Source organism: Thermobia domestica, chromosome 1, assembly GCF_964235325.1.
Source record: "Thermobia domestica chromosome 1, izTheDome1.hap1.1, whole genome shotgun sequence".
Taxonomy (NCBI): Eukaryota; Metazoa; Arthropoda; class Insecta; order Zygentoma; family Lepismatidae; genus Thermobia; species Thermobia domestica.
In genome coordinates, this window is record NC_137454.1 from 243,996,816 (window position 1) to 244,019,075 (window position 22,260).

Consider the following 22,260-nt stretch of genomic DNA (forward strand, 5'->3'; position numbering starts at 1 on the left):
CATTGAAATTCGCCTACATTATTAACAAGATTTTCAGAAATTTCCTCCTTCTAAATGTCTTCCAATAAGCTGCTTTTCTAATTCTTCAAACTATTCAAGCCAAAGATTGAAAAATTAATCATCTCCAACTGAGATGGTAAATACATTTGCCCTTTGTATGGTATCTTATTTTATACGGTGATTGGTCAATGATATAATCATTTTACGTGAATATTTCCCCAACATACACTAGAAAATCTATACAACCAATCCTTTAAAAAAAAACTCAAACCCACTGGATGAATATCGCGAAGTTGGTAACTGAAACCAACACGAAATTCCATCGGTATAATCAACAAATTTGGATAAGAACTCTATTTTCTATACACATTTTTTTTTTTTTTTTTTTTTTTAACGAACATTTAAATCTGGAATTTGCAATATTTTATGAAAAACAGTTATATACGAATTCTACAATCGCGCCAGATTTTGTAGCAACAAGATTTCCATAATAAAATTCTGAAAGTAGGTGCACTAGAGATGCAACGGATCGGAAGAAAATCTGACTTTTTTAAAGAAAAAAAAAATAAAATAAAAAGTTTTTCCACGACTTTTTTGCCTGGGTAATTTTGGTCTTTTTTTGCAGATTTCGATTCTGATGAAATAAAATACGATCTACCTTTCTTTCCCTATTATAACACGAAATTACTGAATTCTGAAGAAAGAAAAATCGGTTATTCAATAGGAAAGAAAAAAGGCAAACCAATGGACGCAGTGGATTTTCTATTTCGAATCAATCGCCTGTAGAGCTTTAAAGAGCAATTTACAACGACAAAAGCGTTTTAGTAAATATTTTAATAGTGTTAGCAGTAACTATTCTGAAAATGTAATTAGATTTCGTGGAACAACATTATTGCTTTATAATAAAGATGTAGTAACTGTGAACAATAAAATTTTACCGCCGTTAATGTAACATGATTTCAAAACTACCGTTACTATCATTAATTCTGTAAACTGAACTCATATTATTCTAGGTTCTAATAGAATATCTGACGCTCACAATAATGTTCCCTAACGGAGAATGAAATGCAAGTGAAAACTGAAATGGTATTATATTTGTTTCTTAGATTGTGATACCTTTTTCTCGCCTGCCACTTTTAATTTAGGTAATTTGTACAACACATGGCACTTACAGGCAGCACTAGACTAGGTGCTTAGGCAACTAAACTGACATGGGTATACTGGGTTGCATAACTCCCACTTTCTGGGACCCGTTAATGACACCTTGAAAACCAACCAAGACAAGATTCACATTTCGATGGAACATAGAATTCACAAGTAGTGTATGTTGTAAAGGCACTTTTTTAAATTGTAGACTCCATTACAGGAAAATAAAGGTGGTACTTGAATAATAACAACTCAAAATTTTCCACTTCCCCCAAAATTCGGCTTTTAATTAAATAAATAAATAAATAAATAAAAACCCTCAACCTCCATCTCCAAAAAGCAGTCTTTTTTGCATTTCTATGTGCAACAGCTCCCCCTCCACCCCTTCCCATATGTTTGTAATTAATGCGATGAGTGATACTTAACTCCGGAGTTATTTCTAAAATCAAATCAAGAAGAAAATTATAAACCGTAAAGTTGGCAAGAAAGTCTATAATCCTAATATATCCTATGAAGAACATTCAAAGGGTTTAATTATTTCGTTTTCGCTGATTAAAATACGATTCCGTCTGGTAAGTAAATTACAGTATCAACTTTGTGAATATTACAAAAATAAATGTATATAAAATAAACGCTTCTTACTCATTGTGCCGTTTTCTGATAGAACATCTGCACCCATTGCATTCACAAGGGATGCAGCTTCGTTACACACTTCCTCGTTCTTAAGATTTGACATCTGCTGAAAGTAAAGAAATATTCCATTACCATTATTATAGCCAACGAAACAGAGAGAACTGATCAAAATACATCACACTTTATGCAAACTATTTGAGAAAATAATATTAAGAGTTAATTCTTAATCGTCGGAATTTTAAGGAAAACACAGTTCATGCTTTACGAAAAATTAATGGGGGTACCTATTGAAAATTCTGGCAATTAAATAATTATATATATATTGACGAATACGAAAGTTTAAATTATTGTAAACTTATAAACCAAATGAAATGATCATGTACAACATATAATGTTAATGTGGCGTGTAAACTACTTATGAGTAAAGAAACCACAATTATAGATATTCTGCCTTTATTGGCAGGTCACTTGCCGCAACTGAGAAGCTTCCATGCTTCACGGTCATCCGCTAACCTCTTTGTCTTTATGTACGATTTTTCTGTTTTGATATCCTTCATCAATTGTAGCCTCCCTCTTTCCTGCCACCATGCCCTTTAGCATGTCCCTCATGATATAGTGTCTCCTTAGCCAATGTCTCACTAGTTTCTTTTCTTCTTAGTAATAATATATACAAAAAAAAAAAGTTATTTTCTCTCCTCGCCCCCCATTTCTAACACCTCTCATTCGTTTTCCGCTCGACCCATTAACACATTAAGGAGTGTCAGGAACTATTTCATGGTGAGTTCAGAACATAGTGGAGTATGATGTACCATGGACTTGTATAAAGGAACTGTTAAATAATAATAAAATAAATAAATAAATAAATGAGAAATCCCATTAGGAGATTATTTAAGAATTTGAAGAACTGTATACATGACGTGAGGGACCTAGAAGTGTTGCAAAAAACACGTGGAAATTAAAGTTTGAATTTTTTAATGACTCAAGAATAAAAATTACCCTGCCGCCGCAGTGTTACCACGACAATCAATTGTTATATTATTCAAGATTTAGTAATGCTGTGATATTTTCTCAATACTGAAACCGAAAGGGGTATCATATTTTTACCACCTCCGGTTTTAGTAGAGAGATTCGAGTCGAGATAGAATATGTTATAGAAAACAATTTCTAACTTTCGACTACCGTTTTTTATCCTATACCGATCAACATTTAAGCCGGAAGTGGTTGACTTTTGCTACTTTCGGTTTGAATGAAGGGTAAAGAGACAAGATTCGTAGAACGCTAAGTCGATTTCAATAAACAGCTTCTTGCTATCTTTTATCATTTTTACTCAACGTAGATCAATATTGAAACTGAAAGTTGTTGTGGATTTCTGTCTCTTCTGGTTTTAGTCGAGAGTTAAGGATGTAGATAACATGTCGCTGCACCTCGAAGAACCGCTGTGTGTTAAAACCACAACTATTCAAGAGAAGCAAAAAAACATTCCAAACTAAATATTTTGGCAAATATACACAGAAACACTTGGAAAATATCATAAAATTGGTTCTGCGTATATTATGCACTGGACATTGTTGTAGCTTGCTTCAACAATATTAAATTACTATTTTTGTGTTTACGTAGCAAATATCGGTTTATTTTTTGTGCCTTTATAAGCACATAGAAAATAAATACGTACATGATTAGAACTTGAAGCCTATTATTTTTTCATTGAAAATTCACTTATCACATTATAAGGGACGTTGCCTGGCAGCTTTGAGGTTTATTTGCACAGCATAACTCATTTTCAAAAAAAATGTCACATAGCGGTTCTTCGAGGCGCAGCGACGATGTAATTCTTGGGACACTTAATCGATTACAGGAAAACTCGTTTTTTACTCGTATTACCGTTTATGCTCTATAATGATCAACGCTAAAACCGGAAATTGTTTTCTACCCCTTTTGGTTTCAATATCCCCTCCATTAAGGAATTCGATTCCTAACTTTTGACCTGGTAAAAACTGAAGGTGAGACATCCATTAGTTCTTGAGTCTTGTCTCTCCTGGACGGACACACGAGAACACGGAGTAAATATACCGTGTTTACTCGCGTAAGAATCGCCCTCGCATAATAGTCACACCTTAAGTTTGAAGTAAAAACATTAAACCACAAAAAAGTCGCAGTCTGCGGGATTTTTGTTTCCCGATTATGTAAATATATCATTCTTGTCTGTTAATGCCAAGAAAACATTTTTGTCTCTCACGAATCAGTAAGTTAGAGTTTAATATTTTACCGTATGCGCACTATATTTTATTTTTTATGTTGACACAACGCTAACGATAACTGAATGACAGCTTTCCTCGCATTGGATTTCCGCATTTAAAAATGGTACGAAAAGTGCGACTATTACGCAAGTAAACACGGTATACAGAGTTTTTGGGGAACCAAACTCCTTGAAAATAATGAAGCAAAAATACCTGACTAAGAAACCCCAATTAAATTTTGCCTCTGGTCAATTAACAATAGATAAATATACAAAGTTCCTTTTCCCTTATTTACATGCCACTGAATTCACACTTACAGAGGAACTAGTCTAATAATATTATATATATATATATATATATATATATATATATATAGAGATAGAAAGAAAGAAAGAAAACAGCTATTTCCTTCATAAACATACTTAATATATGGGGTAATTCGTTTAAATTTTGTGAGATGGTCGATGGGCAGCGGGTAATATAGTTCACATCGCTCGACCTAGCGCACTGTGTCATCTAGATTCTTTCATTTTATCCTTGTTTTTAACTTTATTATATGTTTCAATATACAATCTTATTCCTGCAACAATATGTACGAAATTTTAATATTTTTGCTTGAAATGTATTTCCAACTGCAACGAGGATTCATACTTGTTTTCCACCTATGGGTAGGAACAAAGTGTTTCTCAAGTGGGTGGTCAGGTCTCTTTGGATAATACTGTTCACGCATATAACATTTTCGATAGAAACTTCTTTACATGCAATTTGTACATATTCCATTAAGTGTTTCAATTTATATACTATAGGAACCATAATACTAAAATATGACTAAAGATTTTCGAGATACTTACTATGCTGGTTGTTGGAGGGTTGCTCGAGTAATACGAGCTTTGTATTGGAACTCGGATGAGCTGATGTACTTCACGATCTAATAATTTGTCCATGATTCTAGCCAATTTTTCCGGGTTATCTTTGTAATGTAACAGAAGTGCTATCGCTAGATCTCCTCTGAAAAATGAAATAAATGAAAACAATCTCAATGTATGGAATGTAAAATCAATGCTGAAATAATTTAGGAAGTATTTTTCTAGTTATGGGAGAGGAGTATGATGAACCATCCACTTGGGCAATGACTTGGGACAATAAGAAACGACGATTTAATTTCGTATGCTTGAACATAATAAACGAGCATATTGCTACACAAGATTTTTTAAAAATCAATTATTAAACTATGGAGAATTTATTACATTATGAAGCTGCTTTAATGGAACGAAACTTGTACGTTTTGTCTAAATAGTAAGTTTCAAAGTGCAACGAAGATAAAATACTAGAGCATTTTCTGAAAGTGTACAATTCATTCTGCTGATACAATTCCTGACAAAAGGCATTCCAAAATATCACTTTAAGTTACATTACAACTATCCAAAAACATAACAGGTTTATTCAATAATACTTTTAGCTGGGTGATTACATCTTCACCTATATCCATAATCTATATGGTACTACTATATTGTGCAAATAATTGGAACAAGTTATTTTTTCTCAATTTTAATGTTAGGATTGCCAGTTGTTTGCATCCGGACTAAACCAGTGTTATCAGCCTTGAAGTGGTGTCACTGTTTGACCTTGAGAATAAGAATGTGTTTGTCCAGACATCTGAATGTAGTTTGACTATATTTAAACGGAAACAGTAACTCTGCTTCGGTTGTGAACTTTTGTGTGTGACGTGTGGATGTGACATTTAGTGCTCTCTATGAAATACGTGCTACTTTCCTCTATTTAGAAATGGGTGTTACTCCAAGGAAGTGTGCAAAAATAACTACTATTCAAAAGTACAGACATTATGACAGTGAGAGATATCGCATAGGCAGTTGTGTAAGCAAATAAAATGTATCAAGGACTCAAAGGACTTGGGCCATCGTTTCATAAAAGAAGAGGTAAATATGGAAGAAAAACAACTTTACAAATCGACAATGGAAGAAAAACAACTCTCCAAACCGATAAAATTCTAATCAGAAATAGTAAAATTAATCCAACAAAAACACGCAAAGTCCTTCAAAGAGATTTACTGGCTAGTAGTTATGATGTTTGTGATTCAACTGTACACCATAGACTTTTGGAAGCTGGTCAGAATGCAGAGACCAACGAGAAAACAGTATTTGACTATTAGCATGAAGAAAAAAGTTTTACGTGGGACTTCAGCGATGAAATGCATTTATTTGTGCAGGATTACAAAGCAAACGTCATTTCACGAAGCAAGTGTGAACCTCTACGACCTACCCTTGTTCAAACACCTGCAATCTCCTTCCCTCCCTCCCCCCGCAAGACTGTTCCATTCTTGAGAACCTTTGACGGAATACTTCAAAATGACTTTGGCCTGGAAGTTCACCAGACTTAAATCCAATAGAGAACTTGTGGAATATTATGAAGAGATGTTTAGACTGTACAACCAAATTAAGCATGACAGCGAATGCTATACCTGGTTCCACAATGAAGAAGTCAAAAATATGTGCTCTACATTAGTAGAGTCGATGCCAAAACGAATTCAAGAGGTAATTTCTGAAATACTTCATATGGATGCATGTATTTATTAGTGTATCTCAAACTAAAGAGATTAGTATTTTTATATGAAGAGTTTTTATTTTTTAATGTGCCCTAATTAATCTGCATGGTATAGTAGAATACCTTCAATTCACTTGAAAGTTTTATAGTTTTTCATCGATAGACGAGTTACAATCGACGACTTCACGAAGAAGTATGTATAATTTTAGTATTAATAATAAATAAATGAAGTCCAATACGTACCTCTGTCTCCTTGTACCCTCACACAACAAAGGATGATCTGCCTCTGATACGTTAGCTTTTAATCCTAAAGCAGCCACTGCTGCTTCGAATCCAAGAGCTTCATCTAACTGATATCTGTAAGCCATATTCAACTGACTTCGAGCTTCTTTACCAAGGGAAGCTATTAAGTAAAACAGAGAAAGAAAATATTAAACATTCGAAAAGGATAGGTCCGTCAAAATGAAAATTGCAATTTATTAACATTTTGGTAAGAGTATCGCACCTACCTTCATTACTAAACTGACCACGGAAATGCAGTAGCGGATATGTACTCACTTTGCAGTCAGACTTTATTCTCAGGGTGAGCTATGTAGACCTTCGACACTTAAGTTGCATCACCATATATAGGTATATCAGAACGCATCTCCACAATTAGCAAAGTATTTTCTCTCTTTGTTTAGAAAACAGTATAGGCATATGTATCATTTAAATCATACATACAAAATGAAAGATACCAAGATAACACAATTTCAGAGGGGAAGAAATATGAAAACGATAAACGAAGGCAAGGAAAGCTTTTGGTAATTTGAAATTTAATAAGATGGTAGTAAAGTTTCTATAGTAAAGGAAAAATATATACACAAGTGTAACTTTGGGTTTGTAGAAGTCTAATGCTTACAAAGCAGAAATACAAAATTATTTGTGCTTCTGCACATTCTTTGTTATTACTCAGAAATTACATACTAAGTCCATAAAGTCATACTTGATTGAAGCACACTACTAAGAGATTTACAAAACCTTGAGACATATTCTACACTATCCCCTTACCTTGAAAGGATCCCAATGTATCTAAAACGAAAATTTTTGGAGTACATGGGGAACTTTTGTGTTTGCTTATCTAATGGAATTTTACAAATTATGCTATTTCCGTTCTAAATCTAACCTCCTTGTAGCAATAACAGAATTCTAGGAATTACTTTTGCAGCATGAAACCTCAAACAATATCATGAACTTTAACACACATGAAGTGGATGACTATTATTCTCTCTATAGGACAATAATTATCAAAATTCTAGTAGCACGTTAAATTAGATAGGAGTTACTTATATTTTGCCTGATCTACCAAATTTATTGCTCCGGATCAAAATGCCTGTAACCGTAATCTATAAACAAATCTCTCAATCCTGTCGTTTTCAAACTCAAGAATCGCGCTCAACTACACATCACACGACAAAAGGAATACCTAATTCACTATACAGACAGCTAGAATATCATTACTGTTCTGTTGCTTACAGACTACTAGTTATGAGGACGCCATTTACTGTATAAGAGGTGACTGGGGTAAATCCAACACCACAATCAAAATTTCAATTTGAAGGTTAGCACCGCCTTTAATTTGATTTCCCACCGTTTCAGTGATATGTTGATTAATATGAATATATTATTTTTCACCTGAAATAAAATTATTTTAATGGATGGTATGTTCAAACTGATCGATCTCTTCCTAACATGTTTACATGTACAATTAAATATATCCTATATAGGCAGCTGTACATTATAAACAGCTTTCCCAGAAATTGTTTGGAGCAATACACATACAAATACCGATCATTGAAAGAATGCTTTCTTTTTTCCATTTCCCTGTCAACTGAAGATAAACTACAACTAATGATTTAATTAGACATGAACATATCAAGCAGTCAATGTGACTTATCTTACCAGGCATGACTAGTGCATCGAAGATAAAACTGGCAAGCATAATGGGGAGCAACGCCTCCCCTCGAGATCTTAAAGTTCCATCACGTAACTGTTCAGCTCGTTCTCGAATGATCTTTAATTCCTGTGGGCCTAGCGGAATTCGCTTAAGAAGCTGGACCAGATCAGACTCTTGATTGGCCAATTTAACCTGTAAGAAAGTGATGAAATAATAAGATATCAATATTCATATTACTTTTGTGATGGAGTTATGGCATTAATACAAACATCTTTGAATAAAATAAATTCCTTAACCTTAAACTAAACGGGCAAATAATATCAGTGTATGTATAGAAACACAACAATAACTTAAGAGCACTTAAACCGGCAATTTATAAATACTTGAAGTAAATGTACGAAACAAGTTTCCGATTAAGGCAAAAATAACCAATATTTTACGTTGTAACATTTTCCTCTCTTGTATAGTTCCAGCAACAATCTATTCACATATTTCTATTTAATGATTTCAGTACATATGTATTTGCTAACCAGAACAAAGGAATATGAAAAAAAAAATGCGTATTTAGTTTCTTCTGTGTTTTTACAATTATTACGGTAGTCTTTTTTTTTTTTTTTATTGTTATTTTAAGCTTGCGAGGTAATTGTCTTGTCATCAAACTTGAAGAGACATAGTCTGTTTATACGTAACGATCGGTCATATTTCAAGTAGTGCTCATGTTACGAGTGTTTGGTGAGTGTGCAAAAATGTTTTTGATATTGCCAGTACTAATGCTGAAGATCAATTCTCCCTTTCGTGAATGTCATAGCTATTAAATTCATAATACGAGAACATCTAACCATAGTAACATTAGACTCAAATATATAATTGCAAAAGTTCTCCAACTCTTCATTGAATAAATATTCTGAACTACTATGTACACTAATCTATCAAATGAAACACTTTTACTATCAACCTTCTAGATCATATATGGTAACCTCTACACATTTTTTAATATGACAAAGGTTATATTCTACAGATATTTCATTATACAATCGAATGTCAACAAACCATGGCAACCACATAGAAGAATACTCCTTTGAGAACTACTGAACAATTTTTTACCAGTCCACTTTTATAAGAACATAAATTTATCTTATCAGCGGTCAGGTAAAAGTCTGGGTAGATATCAAGAGAAGTGAAAACACAAGGAAGACAGAGGGAGGGATGAATCTCAGAAAATCACGGCAGAGAAACTAATACATAGCTGGGATAAAGAAGTGGTAATAACGAGAAAGGAAAGATGCGGGAAAACGAATTTGAAGAGAAATAATAATGCACACAAATGAAGCTAAAAAGAAGTCTAAAAGTGGTGTAACATAGTGTTGTCTCAACTTTCTGAAGGAGATTTTGGATGAAGGATTTTTTAGATGCAAATAACGAGAGGCATCTACTCAGATTTGACTACATTCTACCGTCGTAACATTTGGGCACAATTTCACACTTAGAGACATCCAAACGCTACTGTTCTTTTACTCCTACGCTCTATGGACGATTACCTCGATAGCTTAAAATGTCGGATATACAATGTATGCTAGTAAGCTAGTTGACTTCTTCTAACTTAAGAACTAATAAGAAAAGTGTCTTTTATCTTGAAACATTACCGAATGATTCGTACTATCCCAATATGAAGTTATTTTCTCGCCTGGCAATTATTGTAGAAAGAAAAAAGCTCAGAAGGAATTTGAAATATAAAATCAGCACAAGGAGTACTGAGTGCAAACTCCTGTTTGCAGATAATTATAAATCTCTTTAGCGTACTACATGTGTCTTACTAATGGAGACGGGTATATACCCGTCTAACTACATGCTAATACAGAGTGGAAAGGAACTGACTCCCAATTGTAAATTATTTATAACTTTTTTAACATTTACCCAATTTTCATGAAATAAAAAGCATTTTGTTCCTTACAATGATAGAATTTATTACATGATATCTCATTTATATTATTGCATGTATCAGTGATGGACGTCTAACCTTGGGGTAGCGGACTCAGCTCACATCCTGGTACGAAGTAGAGCTCCTTCGTGGCTAACCGGTTACCGTAGGCGCCTTTGGCGTGGGAGACCCGGATTCGATTCCCGGCGGGTGCTCATGTGGTTCGGATTCCCCTTAAACTGTAGGTCCACGTCTCATATAGCCTTGCTGCTGAAAGGGATGCAGTCTGTGGTACAAATATACAGATGGAGGCGAAGGGTGAAAGGAACTCATGTCTCAATAGACGCAAACACTTTAATTATATTCGAAGCTGGTGGACACAAGTTCTGTAGCAAATATCAGGAGACGTGGTCCCCCCTCAACAGCCAGGACGGAGGAAAATGTGCAAGTGGTTCAGAAAATGTTCACTCGAAGTCCTCAGAGATCATAAAGACAGGTATCCGCGAAAGTGGTTTAACTCGACACAATCCGAACTGTACTGAAGGAAGAGTTGAATTTTCGTACAAGGAAACCACATTACAGCCAGGAATTATCGGCGGAAGACTGTGATCATCGGTTGAGTATGGAGAGATTATGTTTGCTTGGTGTGAAGGTTGGTCCGATCTTTTCGGTAATATCCTGTAGTTAAATGACGTCATGTTTCATGTTAAGGTGTTAGTTAACGCACATTTATTACTAGGTAGGAGACGATTCAAGGGTGGTTGTTGAAAAAAGCCACCACCACCCGAAGGTCACAGTGTGGTGCGGCATGACATCTACAAAAGCTGTGGATTCATGTCATTCGTGACACAATGAATGCAAAATGGTACCTTGCTACGCTTGAAGATTATGTTTACAGTATTGTGTCTACATGGGACAATTATAACGACCTAATCTTTATGCAAGAAGGGTCCCCACCTTCGCAAGTCCTGTCCGTATGCGACCTCCTTGAATGGCCAGCAAGGAGTCCAGACTTAACGCCCTGCGACTTCTTCCTCTGGAAGTGGGCGAAAGTGGAAGTTTATCGCACAAAACCAAAAACTGTTGATGAATTGGAGAAGTGAATTCGTCAAGTACTTGCAAACATAAAGCTGAGTATCAACAAAAGTCTGTCGCAAACATTCCCAACCTCTTTCAAAAACTGGTGGTTAATTGTGGTGCTTTTGTGGAATCATTAGCAATGCATAACGATCCTACCATTGTAAGAAACAAAATGCTTTTTGTTTCATAATAACTGGTTAAGTATTTAAAAAGTTATGAACAATTTTCAACAGGAAGTTAATTTCCGCCCACCCTGTACTTCTGTTAATTTTTACACTGATTACAATATAACTGATTTTCACATTAATTGCAACTTTCACGTATGCATAAATGATAGAAACACTTACCTCTAGAGGTTTGGTGCTAGCAGGTGGACGAGCCATTTCTAAACCAAACATTCCAACTTTAAAAGCAAGATGAAAATGTTCTGGGTTTTCTGCTAAAACCGTACATAGAAAGGCACACTTGGCCAGTGTGGCGGATGCCAGGCAACTTAACTGATGAGAAGCCGGATTTACAAGCTAAAAAAGACGGAAAAATATGCAGTTTTTCAACAGGGATTTCATTAATTAAAATAAAAATGCAGCTTATTAAACAATGGAAAACAAACATAAGTTACAAGTATTAAAAAAGTACATTATAGCTAAAGAAAAGATACATAAAAAATAACATGAACAACTGTCATTGGAAAAGGTATATTAAGCATGTACTACAAACCTTAGAAAGAGCCTATCTTAGAAAGTTGCCCAAGATAAAAATAGTCAGTCTACTTTTAATCATCTATCTATCTAGTAATTTATTTCCTCCACCTCTGATTGTGTGTTCGATGTAACGGTCACAGGCTCGAACGATCGCTCCAGAAAGTGTACTTTCCACTGTAGGTAATTAATTCCTAGAAGAATGGGAAGGGGAATGTCTCGCCATACCGCTTTGGTAACATTCCTGAGACCTTGCTCGGAATAGAGTCGGTGTCGAGCAAGTGCGTGTTAGGAGAATCCAAACCCACAGTAGTCTATTGATAAAGCGTCTGGGGATTTCACAAGAGTTGAACGAAATCGAATCATTCGAATTCCTGTCTCTTCTCCCTTCTTACGTAGAACACTTGGGATGATCGAGCGATATTGTTAGCCGTTTTGGACGATGTGAATCCATTCATCTGTGATCCCATCACTGTACCAGTGGTGTGTCATACAGAGAATCCAGACATTCTCCGGGAACAAAGCTGCGTTAATATTGGTGATGGAAGGCACTTCGACGAGTGACAGCGTTCCCCGACTGCAATATCTCGCCACAACCAGAAATCTATTGGAAAACTTTTCCTTGCACTGCAGCACAAAATCAGAACAGCTGTTGTGATCTGTTTACTGGTAGAAAATGGGTCGGGTTCTATTGGTTTCATCTTGGTAGAGCCCATTTTCATACTCATTTCTACCCTTGCCCCCTACAAGATATCTCATAGTTTTTTGGCATTTGTGAACATCTGGATGTGCCACACTGAGAGCCGGTGTATGCGTGCTTTGGATGCACTTCCAATGCGTGGCTGTTTTGGATAATGTTGGAAATTGTGCCTTTTGGGATATCGTATCATTTGGCCAATCTCCTCTGCGTTCGGAGATTATTCTGTGTCACTGCTCTCCTAATGGTACACACTGTACCATTAACTACGGCAGTATACAAACTGTAAAACACAACAGCAAGACAAACACAACATATGTCGTAGAACGATTACGAGTCGAGAGAGCTAGGACACAATTTCCGACTGATCACGTACCGTATGGACTGCTGGGCACATCGTTGGATGATGAGACCCATAGCAGCTTTATTAACAATTAAACCCTCTTCTTTGTACCATTTCACTGTTGCTGACTGGCTATAATAGGCGGCAGAAAGTCCACAAATGAATCCCTTTCACCTTCATCGTTCCACAAATCGTGCTCCACTGATACTGTTAACAAATAGAGGCCCCAGTGTAGCCAGCAATGAATCAGGGCATAACAGGATTAAATGTATTGTTCGGAAGAGCTAATAAAAGTTGACTATTTTCTATTGTGGGTAATCTTTTGTACAAAGACACTATGTAAATTCAAGTCCTTATAACAGCGCGATACTACTTCCAATTTCATGTGCTCTTGCACAGTGCGAGCCAGGCCATAAGACATGAGTACTTGTCTAGTTATGTATCGCCTTTAATATATGTGAAAAAAATGACAATCCCGTGAAGTGTGATACGTTTGTAAATACCAAAATGGTTTGTTTATTGAAATTCACAGGTAAATATCGAAAGTGTATTATAAACACACACTATGAATGAAACATCTGAGACTATGCACTCAGGGAACTGTCACCGGCTTGATGGTTGAATTAGAGTTTAGTCTCTCTTTCTGCATCACGGTTATACGAGACGTGGATCTACAGTTTAAAGTGAAATCCGAACCATTGCAATGCGTCCAAATTTCAAAGGATCGAACCGGGTCCCCATGCACCAAAAGCGCGGGCGCAAGCAATTAGACTAGTGGGGAAGGCTCACTAATTTGTTGAATACGCTATCGGTAATACTACAACGACAGTACAGAAAATCTGATCTTGAACTATGGTACGTGATTGAATTTACATAGTGCATATGTGGATAAGATGGTATGTAGCATGTGACCAATAAGAATTTTTTCTCTCATACATTATGTTCAACTGCGAACGAATTGTTGAAAACAGAATTTATTTTATGATTACCAGTCTCCGCACACATTGAAGTAAACTTCTGTATCTTTCTTTTCTATACTTTTCTAGAATATATAATGACTACTGAATCTACAATAAAGAAATTGTCATAATTGTAGATCGATCAAAACTCATCCCTGCGTGGATCAAAATTTGCAATTTACAAAACACACTGAAAATTTCTTAAAATTTGCCAGAGTGAGTTCCTTATGGACTTATACGTTTCAGGAACTATGAAAGTGCTGAATGATGCTTAAGAAATTTGAACGGTGTCCATATAAAGTGGTTTTCTGTTAAAGGATCTCCTAATACATTCTCATATTACCTTCATGTTTAACACATTCTCTTGCTATTTGGCCGTATTATCTTTCATGGAATTCAACAAGTTTACTCTCTTTTCTTAGTTTTTAATTAAGAGGTAAGTGAAGCGGTATTTTCTTCATACAAATATCATTAAAAATGAAAATATATAAAATCGTCAGCGAAAATGAATACCCACCTCTATACATGTTTTGTTCGTAACTTCAAAACGAATAAATTAGTAGTTCTTTGACATAAAAATACCACAAACATTCAAATATATTAATATGTACAGTCTAGTTTGAATGAACTACCAACCCAGCTCACTTTGGAAAGATTTACACTCCATTTAACGTAAGTTTGTGTACCACATAAAAGGCTCTTAGTTGCAGATCTGATTAACAAAGTATTTAATTCGTTATGAGTACAGAGTATAAAATACAGAAATATGGCAAGGTTGTTTTGAACAAGTTTACGTATTATTCGATTATGTAAAGAAAAATTTACAAAAATTGTGCGGATATAATACAACATTTAAATTAATGTATATCTTAATGAGACAGATTCTCTATGAAATTAAAATGTACTTCATTTCTTCTTTACATCACATACCACATTTTTACTTCTGTATTTCATTACTAAATTTTAGACTTCACTATTGTGGGGCGTCAGAGTTAAATGATCCCGAGAGGGATTATACGTATTACACATTCATTTAAATTAAACTATTGTATTTTAGTCATTAGACATTATAACATATTTCGAAGGATATATATACAGTATATACAGTAGCAGCTTTGAAGCGTTCTGTTGGACGCCATATGGGACATTCCAATGAGGCACAACCCAACTGAACACTTAACTGCATTCCTTTTATTTTTTATTTTTCCGTTTTTTCTTTTTACATACCTACTGTTTGCTTAATTTACTTTCTTTAGTGTTGAGTGATAATGTTTATTATTTCATTTCGTGTTCATATATAAACACTAGAGCCTGATTATCCGAGCTAATGTGGCTCTTACTAAACTCGGAAAATAGATTTTCTGTAAAATGAAACGCAACGCTGTACGTACAGTAGTAAAGGCGTGAGGTACAGTATAATAACTAAAACTACCTATATTAATTGCTATACAACATTCAATCACTCGAGTATAAGTTGAAAAAAAAATAATAAAAAAAATAAGAAGTAAAAAACTTAGAGTACACAAAAAGAAAACTCTCAGTGCAGTATTTTTCAAAATTACATAATAAAATAGTAGTGCAGTTTCGAAGATAATTGTTCACGGTAGTACGCATAATTGTGGAGCTGTTTCATTACTACACGCGAGTGCGTGAAGGTTTTCGGTCAACTAGAAACTTGGATTAGTTGGGGCTGGGATAATCGCGGCTCTACTTTACATATCAAGCGCTTCATCAGAGAGGCAGAAAAAGAAGCAGGACGGAAAGAAAGGAAAGTTAAATAATAGATAAATATCTGTGAAGCATCCAGGATAGGATCTATGCAAACAGTGAGTGAAAATACCACTATCAATTTCGGGATTTGGTATAGATTTTAAAATAACTTACCTTCTTTCTTTTTCCTTTGACTGGAATTGGAGGGAGTTCAACCATCAGATCTGGGGGATTAGCAAGAAGCTCTTCAGCTAATCTGACCCCAAGAGTGCACGCTTCTTTCCCATGGCCATGGGCGTGAAGTCCCTCTGCACGAGCAAAGAGAATTTCCCATGGATCTTCCATCTTTTTTAAATTCGCAAAGATGGACGGTTCTTCTTTCTTTTCCTTGTTGTTCGTACTCTTCTCATTGCTGTTGACCAGAAGAGCCTTAGGATCGTAATAATACACGTTGTACTCATCGCCAGATTGTTGAGAATCTGAATTCGACTCGAGATTTGATAAGAATTCATCGGGTTGACCAGCATCTTCCACTGACTGCTCTGCTGCGGGAGGATCTCGTTGCGAATCCGGAGAACCTGACGAATCGGAGTCCACTTCAATATGGTCACGAGGCACAGCTGAAACAACAGGCTTTTCTTGTCCCTTTTTTTCAGTCTCTCTACCTAAACTATCACTACTACTAATTGTACCTGAGTTAAATGGGATCACTGAAGATGATGATGATGATGGAACTGACATGGGAAAATTAAAACACGAAATAGGAATGTTACCTGAGACACACATTTGTTCAGTTCTGCTACTGTCACTATCGCTCTGACTTTCTGAAGTACGCTCTCTGTCATGCTGTTTGTCGACACCAACAGACACACCAACCGATAATTTTTTGCTTCTGACTCGAATTCTCGTACTTGTCCCACTACTAGAATCACTTGCTTCTTGTGAGTCACTATCTCCCATATTTCTTAACTGGTTACTATTTAAAATAATATCAGTATCTCCCTCCCCTTCGTTCTCACAAAACCCCTCACTACTAACACTACTACGATTTCCATCCCTATCTCTGCTTAAATCTATAATTGAAGGCAATGTATAGTCACGGTCTCTCCCTGAGTCACTGAAATCATGTCGTCTTCTATCACTTCTGTCTCTGTCCTGAGAAGAAAATTCAACACTTCTTGGCCGTTTCCCTACGTGAGAATGACTATGAATGTGACTGTGAATATGGGAATTGGGGTGAGGTGGATGTTCACAATTCAACACCGCTTGCGATGAGTTAATTTGATTGATATCACTTCTTCCATTGGAGTCTGTATGACGGAAGCAAGTAAAAGGACAATGATAAAATCTACTACCATGAGAGTATGTAATACCAGGAAGAGGATAGTCATCCCAATCAAGATAACATGCCTCGATGGCAGGTTTAAATCCCCCGAACACTTCCACATCATTTTTGAAGTTGTTGATATATTTACTATTTCCGGTTCCCGACGAACTCACTGCCCCTCTGCTTTTTGTAACTTTTTCCACAATTTTGAGATGCCAATCTTTGAACTGATTATGCAGAAGTTCCCGTTCTTCCGGGTACAGTCCAGGGTTAAGGGCTGCTAATCTCCACAAAACTACGATTTCATCACACAACGATGAACATGCATGCTGCGATGCGTGACTGTTGCTATTTACATTATGTTTCCCGCCATGTCCTGAGCTTCCGTTATGTAATGCGACTTTTGTGTTAAACCACCAAACCATAATCTGAAAAGAGAATGATCACCAATAATACATCACAATACTTAAGCAAATTGCTACGCATTATTACAATAAAATTAAACTAACTGTTACCGACTGCCGGGTTCCTCGAAAGGAATTTAACAAACACATTAAGGAAATGTTTTACAGGGGGAAACACAGTTCCGTCATTGAAGCAGAACAAAAACCACCAACGTAGAATTCTTCTGAAGATGACAGCATCCAAGAAACATGAATTTCGTCTATCGTTCAAAACTTGGGTTTTTATTTCTGATTACATTTCACCCCTGGCGGGATACAACCTTCGGTGAGCTGTAAGGCAAGGGAATTTGAAAAGAGACGCAAGCTTCTCAATATATTGTTAATAGAACTATTTAAAATACATACCTATGCAAAATCCAATTACAAAGCTCAATACATGATTTTGCTAAAAACTGTATAATAGGAGTTTGAGTCAAAAGTATAATATATTACATAACAGGTAATCATATACACAATAGTTCTGTTAATTCATTAAAAAAAAATCCGACGCACACAAAATAGTGTACTGTACTTCGAACGCGAACACTGAACACTACAAATCACAACTGGTGGTACTGTTGCTACATCTCTATCAAAACAACAAATGCATTGTACTATTATTAACTGGACTATTTTGGTGTTTTCTAACACCTACCTCAACGAATCTTGACAGTCACAAGGGAAGGTGTCAGAAAACATCGAAACAACACTATAAGTACTGTACATTAAATACTAGACGCAGTAAATAAAAGAATACGATTATAAGATACTAAACATGTGTAAATTCATATCCTCAAATAACAAATTAATACATTTATTTTTGGATGAAGCTAAGTTAATATCATAACTTGGTTTTGCTTTTTTTTCTTTAAGTACAAATGTGCCAGATCTGAAATAAATTTGATTTCTGATTTACTACAGTAACTAGTAAATACTGAAAATATTTTACTCGTCTTCTAACCAGTTAAAAGATTAAATCCAGCAATTAAAAAAATAAATAAATAAATAAATAAATAAATTGAACATACTTGTTCACATGCCATACATTCTTCCGTAATGATTTCCAAAAGTGGAATGGCATTGCGATCATTCCTCTTGAACATTTCGCGAACAATGGAAAGTAAATTCCACATTCCTTCAGGTTCACGGCCTCGCAATGGACGCAGAAGGCTACTCCATTCCGCTGCTGCTGGTGGAGCTGTGTTGCTTAAATAATTTACATCACTGAAAAATAAAATGCATGATCTGTAAGAAGAGGGACAAAGTAAATCAAGGAACACTCTGCTAACGTAAATATGTAAATAACAGGGCGAACAGGAAAGCAGTACAATAAACTAGTCATTCCCCCTAATTTTTAAAACAATGTCAATGAAATAAGTGAAATCAAAAGAAACTACCAGACATAGAAGTAAAAAATTCCTTGAAGGATGATGAAAAACATCAGAGGCATCTATTAATATTCAATATACTTGGCTCACTAAAGAAAATACAGAAAAACTTAATGAGAATGTTTTAACTCACTTAAAATGGAGTAGACACTTGTCTTCTGACGTATTAACTACTAGACACGCTACAGTGGTTAGTTGCATTGACATACAAGACTGGTTATAGTCATATTTTATAACGTACAGTCGCCAGCAAAAATTCATACCTCCTACTAGATGTACTTTCCTAAAAACCTAATGTAAATAATTTTCTTCGGCGAACAGGGAACGTAATTTTCTGTAAGAAACCGAGTGTTGCTTTCTAATTGGTAAATTCATACAGAAGTTTTGATACAATATATACCGGGAAGATAGAAACCTTTATTGGCGACTACACACAATTACGCTCGATTAATTGCAATCATCGCTTACCTGTACAATATCTTATACGCTAACCTGTAAGTAAAAGGATGTGATTGAGCACACAACAACAAAGGAGAATGAGAGACAAAGTGGAATAAGTAAATGAAGTAACGCTATGTAAAAATAGGACTACAGAAATATCAAAGATTATCACTAACAAATTAAGATAATACTAATCTTGTATGTTCCAGCAGTAATATCTACTCTTAAACTTCTCATTAATATTTCAGACATAAATCTCGAACGCCATTCATCGGGATATAGTATTCTAAATTCTCAACATGTTAGTTATTAACATTCTATCTATCTATCTATCTATCTATCTATCTATCTATCTATCTATATATATATATATATATATATATATATATATATATATATATATATATTGCACTTCAATGCCGTCATGTTTTTATAGATTCGTAGATGATACGTTTGTCATCTGGCCTCACGGGGAGAAGACACTGCATTGGTTCCTAGAATTTCTTAATAAACAACATAGTAACATCAAGTTCACAATGGAGATTGAAAAGGACGGATGCTTGCCATTCCTGGACATTCTCATCCGCCGGAAGCCCGATGGTAGTCTCGGCCATAGCGTCTACAGGAAACCTACTCACACTGACCTCTATCTCAATGGCAACAGTTTTCATCATAAGTCACAGCGAAACACCGTTATCAGCACACTAGCACATAGAGCGAAAGACATCTCAGACGAAGAATCCCTCCCTCGGGAATTGGATCATCTCAAGAAGACGCTACTCCAGAATAATTACAAGAAGCATGATATCAGTTTGGCCCTGAAAAGGACCTTTTCTGAACAGAGGAAATCCAAAGAAGAAACTGAAGAACCATTGAGTATAGCAGTTTTACCATACACTGGACAACTTTCTGGAAAGATCTCCCGGATTCTGAAAAAACACAACATTAAGACCATACACAAGCCGCCACCAAAAATCAGAAACTTACTTCGCCCGATCAAAGATAACTTGGGCTTAAAGACACCAGGCGTGTATAGTATACCCTGTGAATGCGGATAGGCTTATATAGGACAAACAGGACGCACCATTGAACAACGTTGCAGAGAACATGAAAATTACATTAGATTATTCCATCCAGAAAAATCAGGTTTAGCTGAACACAGTTTAACAGAAGGCCATAAAGTTTTATTTAAGGACACATCCATCATTACCAAGAGCATCAATTACTGGACCAGGATAGTAGCCGAATCTCTTGCCATAGTTCATGAACCGAACAACGTTAATAGAGACACTGGATTTCTACTCAACCCCTGTGGAACCCGGTCATCAGTACCACAGCAAAGAAAACGACACACAAACATCCAGATAACCTTCAGCCAATCAGTACCACGGACTACGGAACATAGCCAGCCAATCACAGCTCCAGTTTTCAGATTGAATCAGCCAATCAGGAACCAGCATTTTCAGCCAATCAGGAACCAGCATTTCGCCAGCCCAGAGTATATATTACTTATATCCGCTGATCTCTACATAATTGCCCTGATGATGAGAACGATGACAGCTCTCGAAACGTTGGCCTATCCACCAGTTTTCACCTGGCTGATTGCCCGAGAAGAACTTTATCAGCAACAAGATAATCCATGGCAATGTAATTTACCTATTTCCTATATATCATATATGACCCTAAGTGTATTTATGAATTAATACATAGATCATATATGATATAGGAAATAGATAAATTTCTTGTCATCGATTGTATTGCTACTGTCTGAAGACTTGCGATGGATTATATTTTTAAAAAATGAATGTCACTGGTGTGTTATATATAAATTTCAGAATTTAGCGTACTATATCCCGATGAAAGGCGTTTTAGAGGATTTACGTCTGAAATATTGATGAGAAATTCAATCTTAGATATTACTCATCATTAATGCTGGAACATACACGGTTAGTATTATGTTAATTTATGTATTCCCTCTATGTTGAATTAGTTTTTACCACTAATATCTGTTATTTAAAACAGTTTCAGATGTGAACAAGTGTATCAAAAAGAAGCGTTACCTCGACCGAACAAAACTGAGCTTTCCCCACATGTACCGTGAACAATAAAGGGGCCAAAAATAACAGTTCTTAAAACATTATTGTGTAATCACATTCAAATCAATTTAATGTTTATTTATTTATTTATAATTTAACATCTCTTTTCATCATCGAGGCTATGTAGATGGAATCTACTGGTTAAGCGAAACTTTAGAAGGGTGTGCGTTCCAGGCAAGCACATGGGAATCGAACCCAGCTTGACGCAGATACGAAACACGCGCATTAGTCACTTGGCCACGAAGAGGCACTCACATTTATCTTTTCAAAGCCCTACATCTAAAACAATGGTAACTAAATAAAAATAACGAAACACCACACTCTTTTAGAAACTTTGTACCCTATCAATAAACCAAAGGCATGTACATATCATCCCACTGAAATCTTTCTTACAAGAGCATGCAAGAATATATTATCTATGGGTGTAAGTAGAGAACTCTCAAAGCTTTCTTTGAACATGACTGTACACGTATAATTCAATTACTTTCACAATTAAATCTACAGCAATGTTCAAATACAATTGGCAACCCATTCCTCTTTCAAGTCCAGTTGCGAAAATATATCTTTAAACGTAGGCAATCTTCATTTTTAACTTGAAGATAACCGTTCCTATTTTTTGACGTTCGTGTTGGGTATTTGAGGGATT

The 22,260-nt window shown here is 35.6% G+C and overlaps 1 protein-coding gene across 6 annotated transcripts in view; it reads right to left on the reverse strand.

The window, feature by feature from the left end:
• Dora (zinc finger SWIM domain-containing dorado) overlaps positions 1-22,260 on the reverse strand; it is a 152,805-nt gene that overhangs the window by 43,750 nt on the left and 86,795 nt on the right. For 5 of the 6 annotated variants that reach the window (XM_081771682.1, XM_081771699.1, XM_081771691.1 and 2 more), the window contains exons 6-12: positions 18,718-18,913; positions 16,094-17,674; positions 11,860-12,033; positions 8,520-8,706; positions 6,822-6,981; positions 4,868-5,024; positions 1,789-1,885 (exon numbers count right to left, since the gene is read on the reverse strand). In XM_081771682.1, the coding sequence (XP_081627808.1) occupies positions 1,789-1,885; positions 4,868-5,024; positions 6,822-6,981; positions 8,520-8,706; positions 11,860-12,033; positions 16,094-17,674; positions 18,718-18,913 (2,552 nt within the window). The remainder of the gene's footprint in view (positions 1-1,788; positions 1,886-4,867; positions 5,025-6,821; positions 6,982-8,519; positions 8,707-11,859; positions 12,034-16,093; positions 17,675-18,717; positions 18,914-22,260) is intronic. The other variant, XM_081771672.1, reaches the window with a different exon arrangement.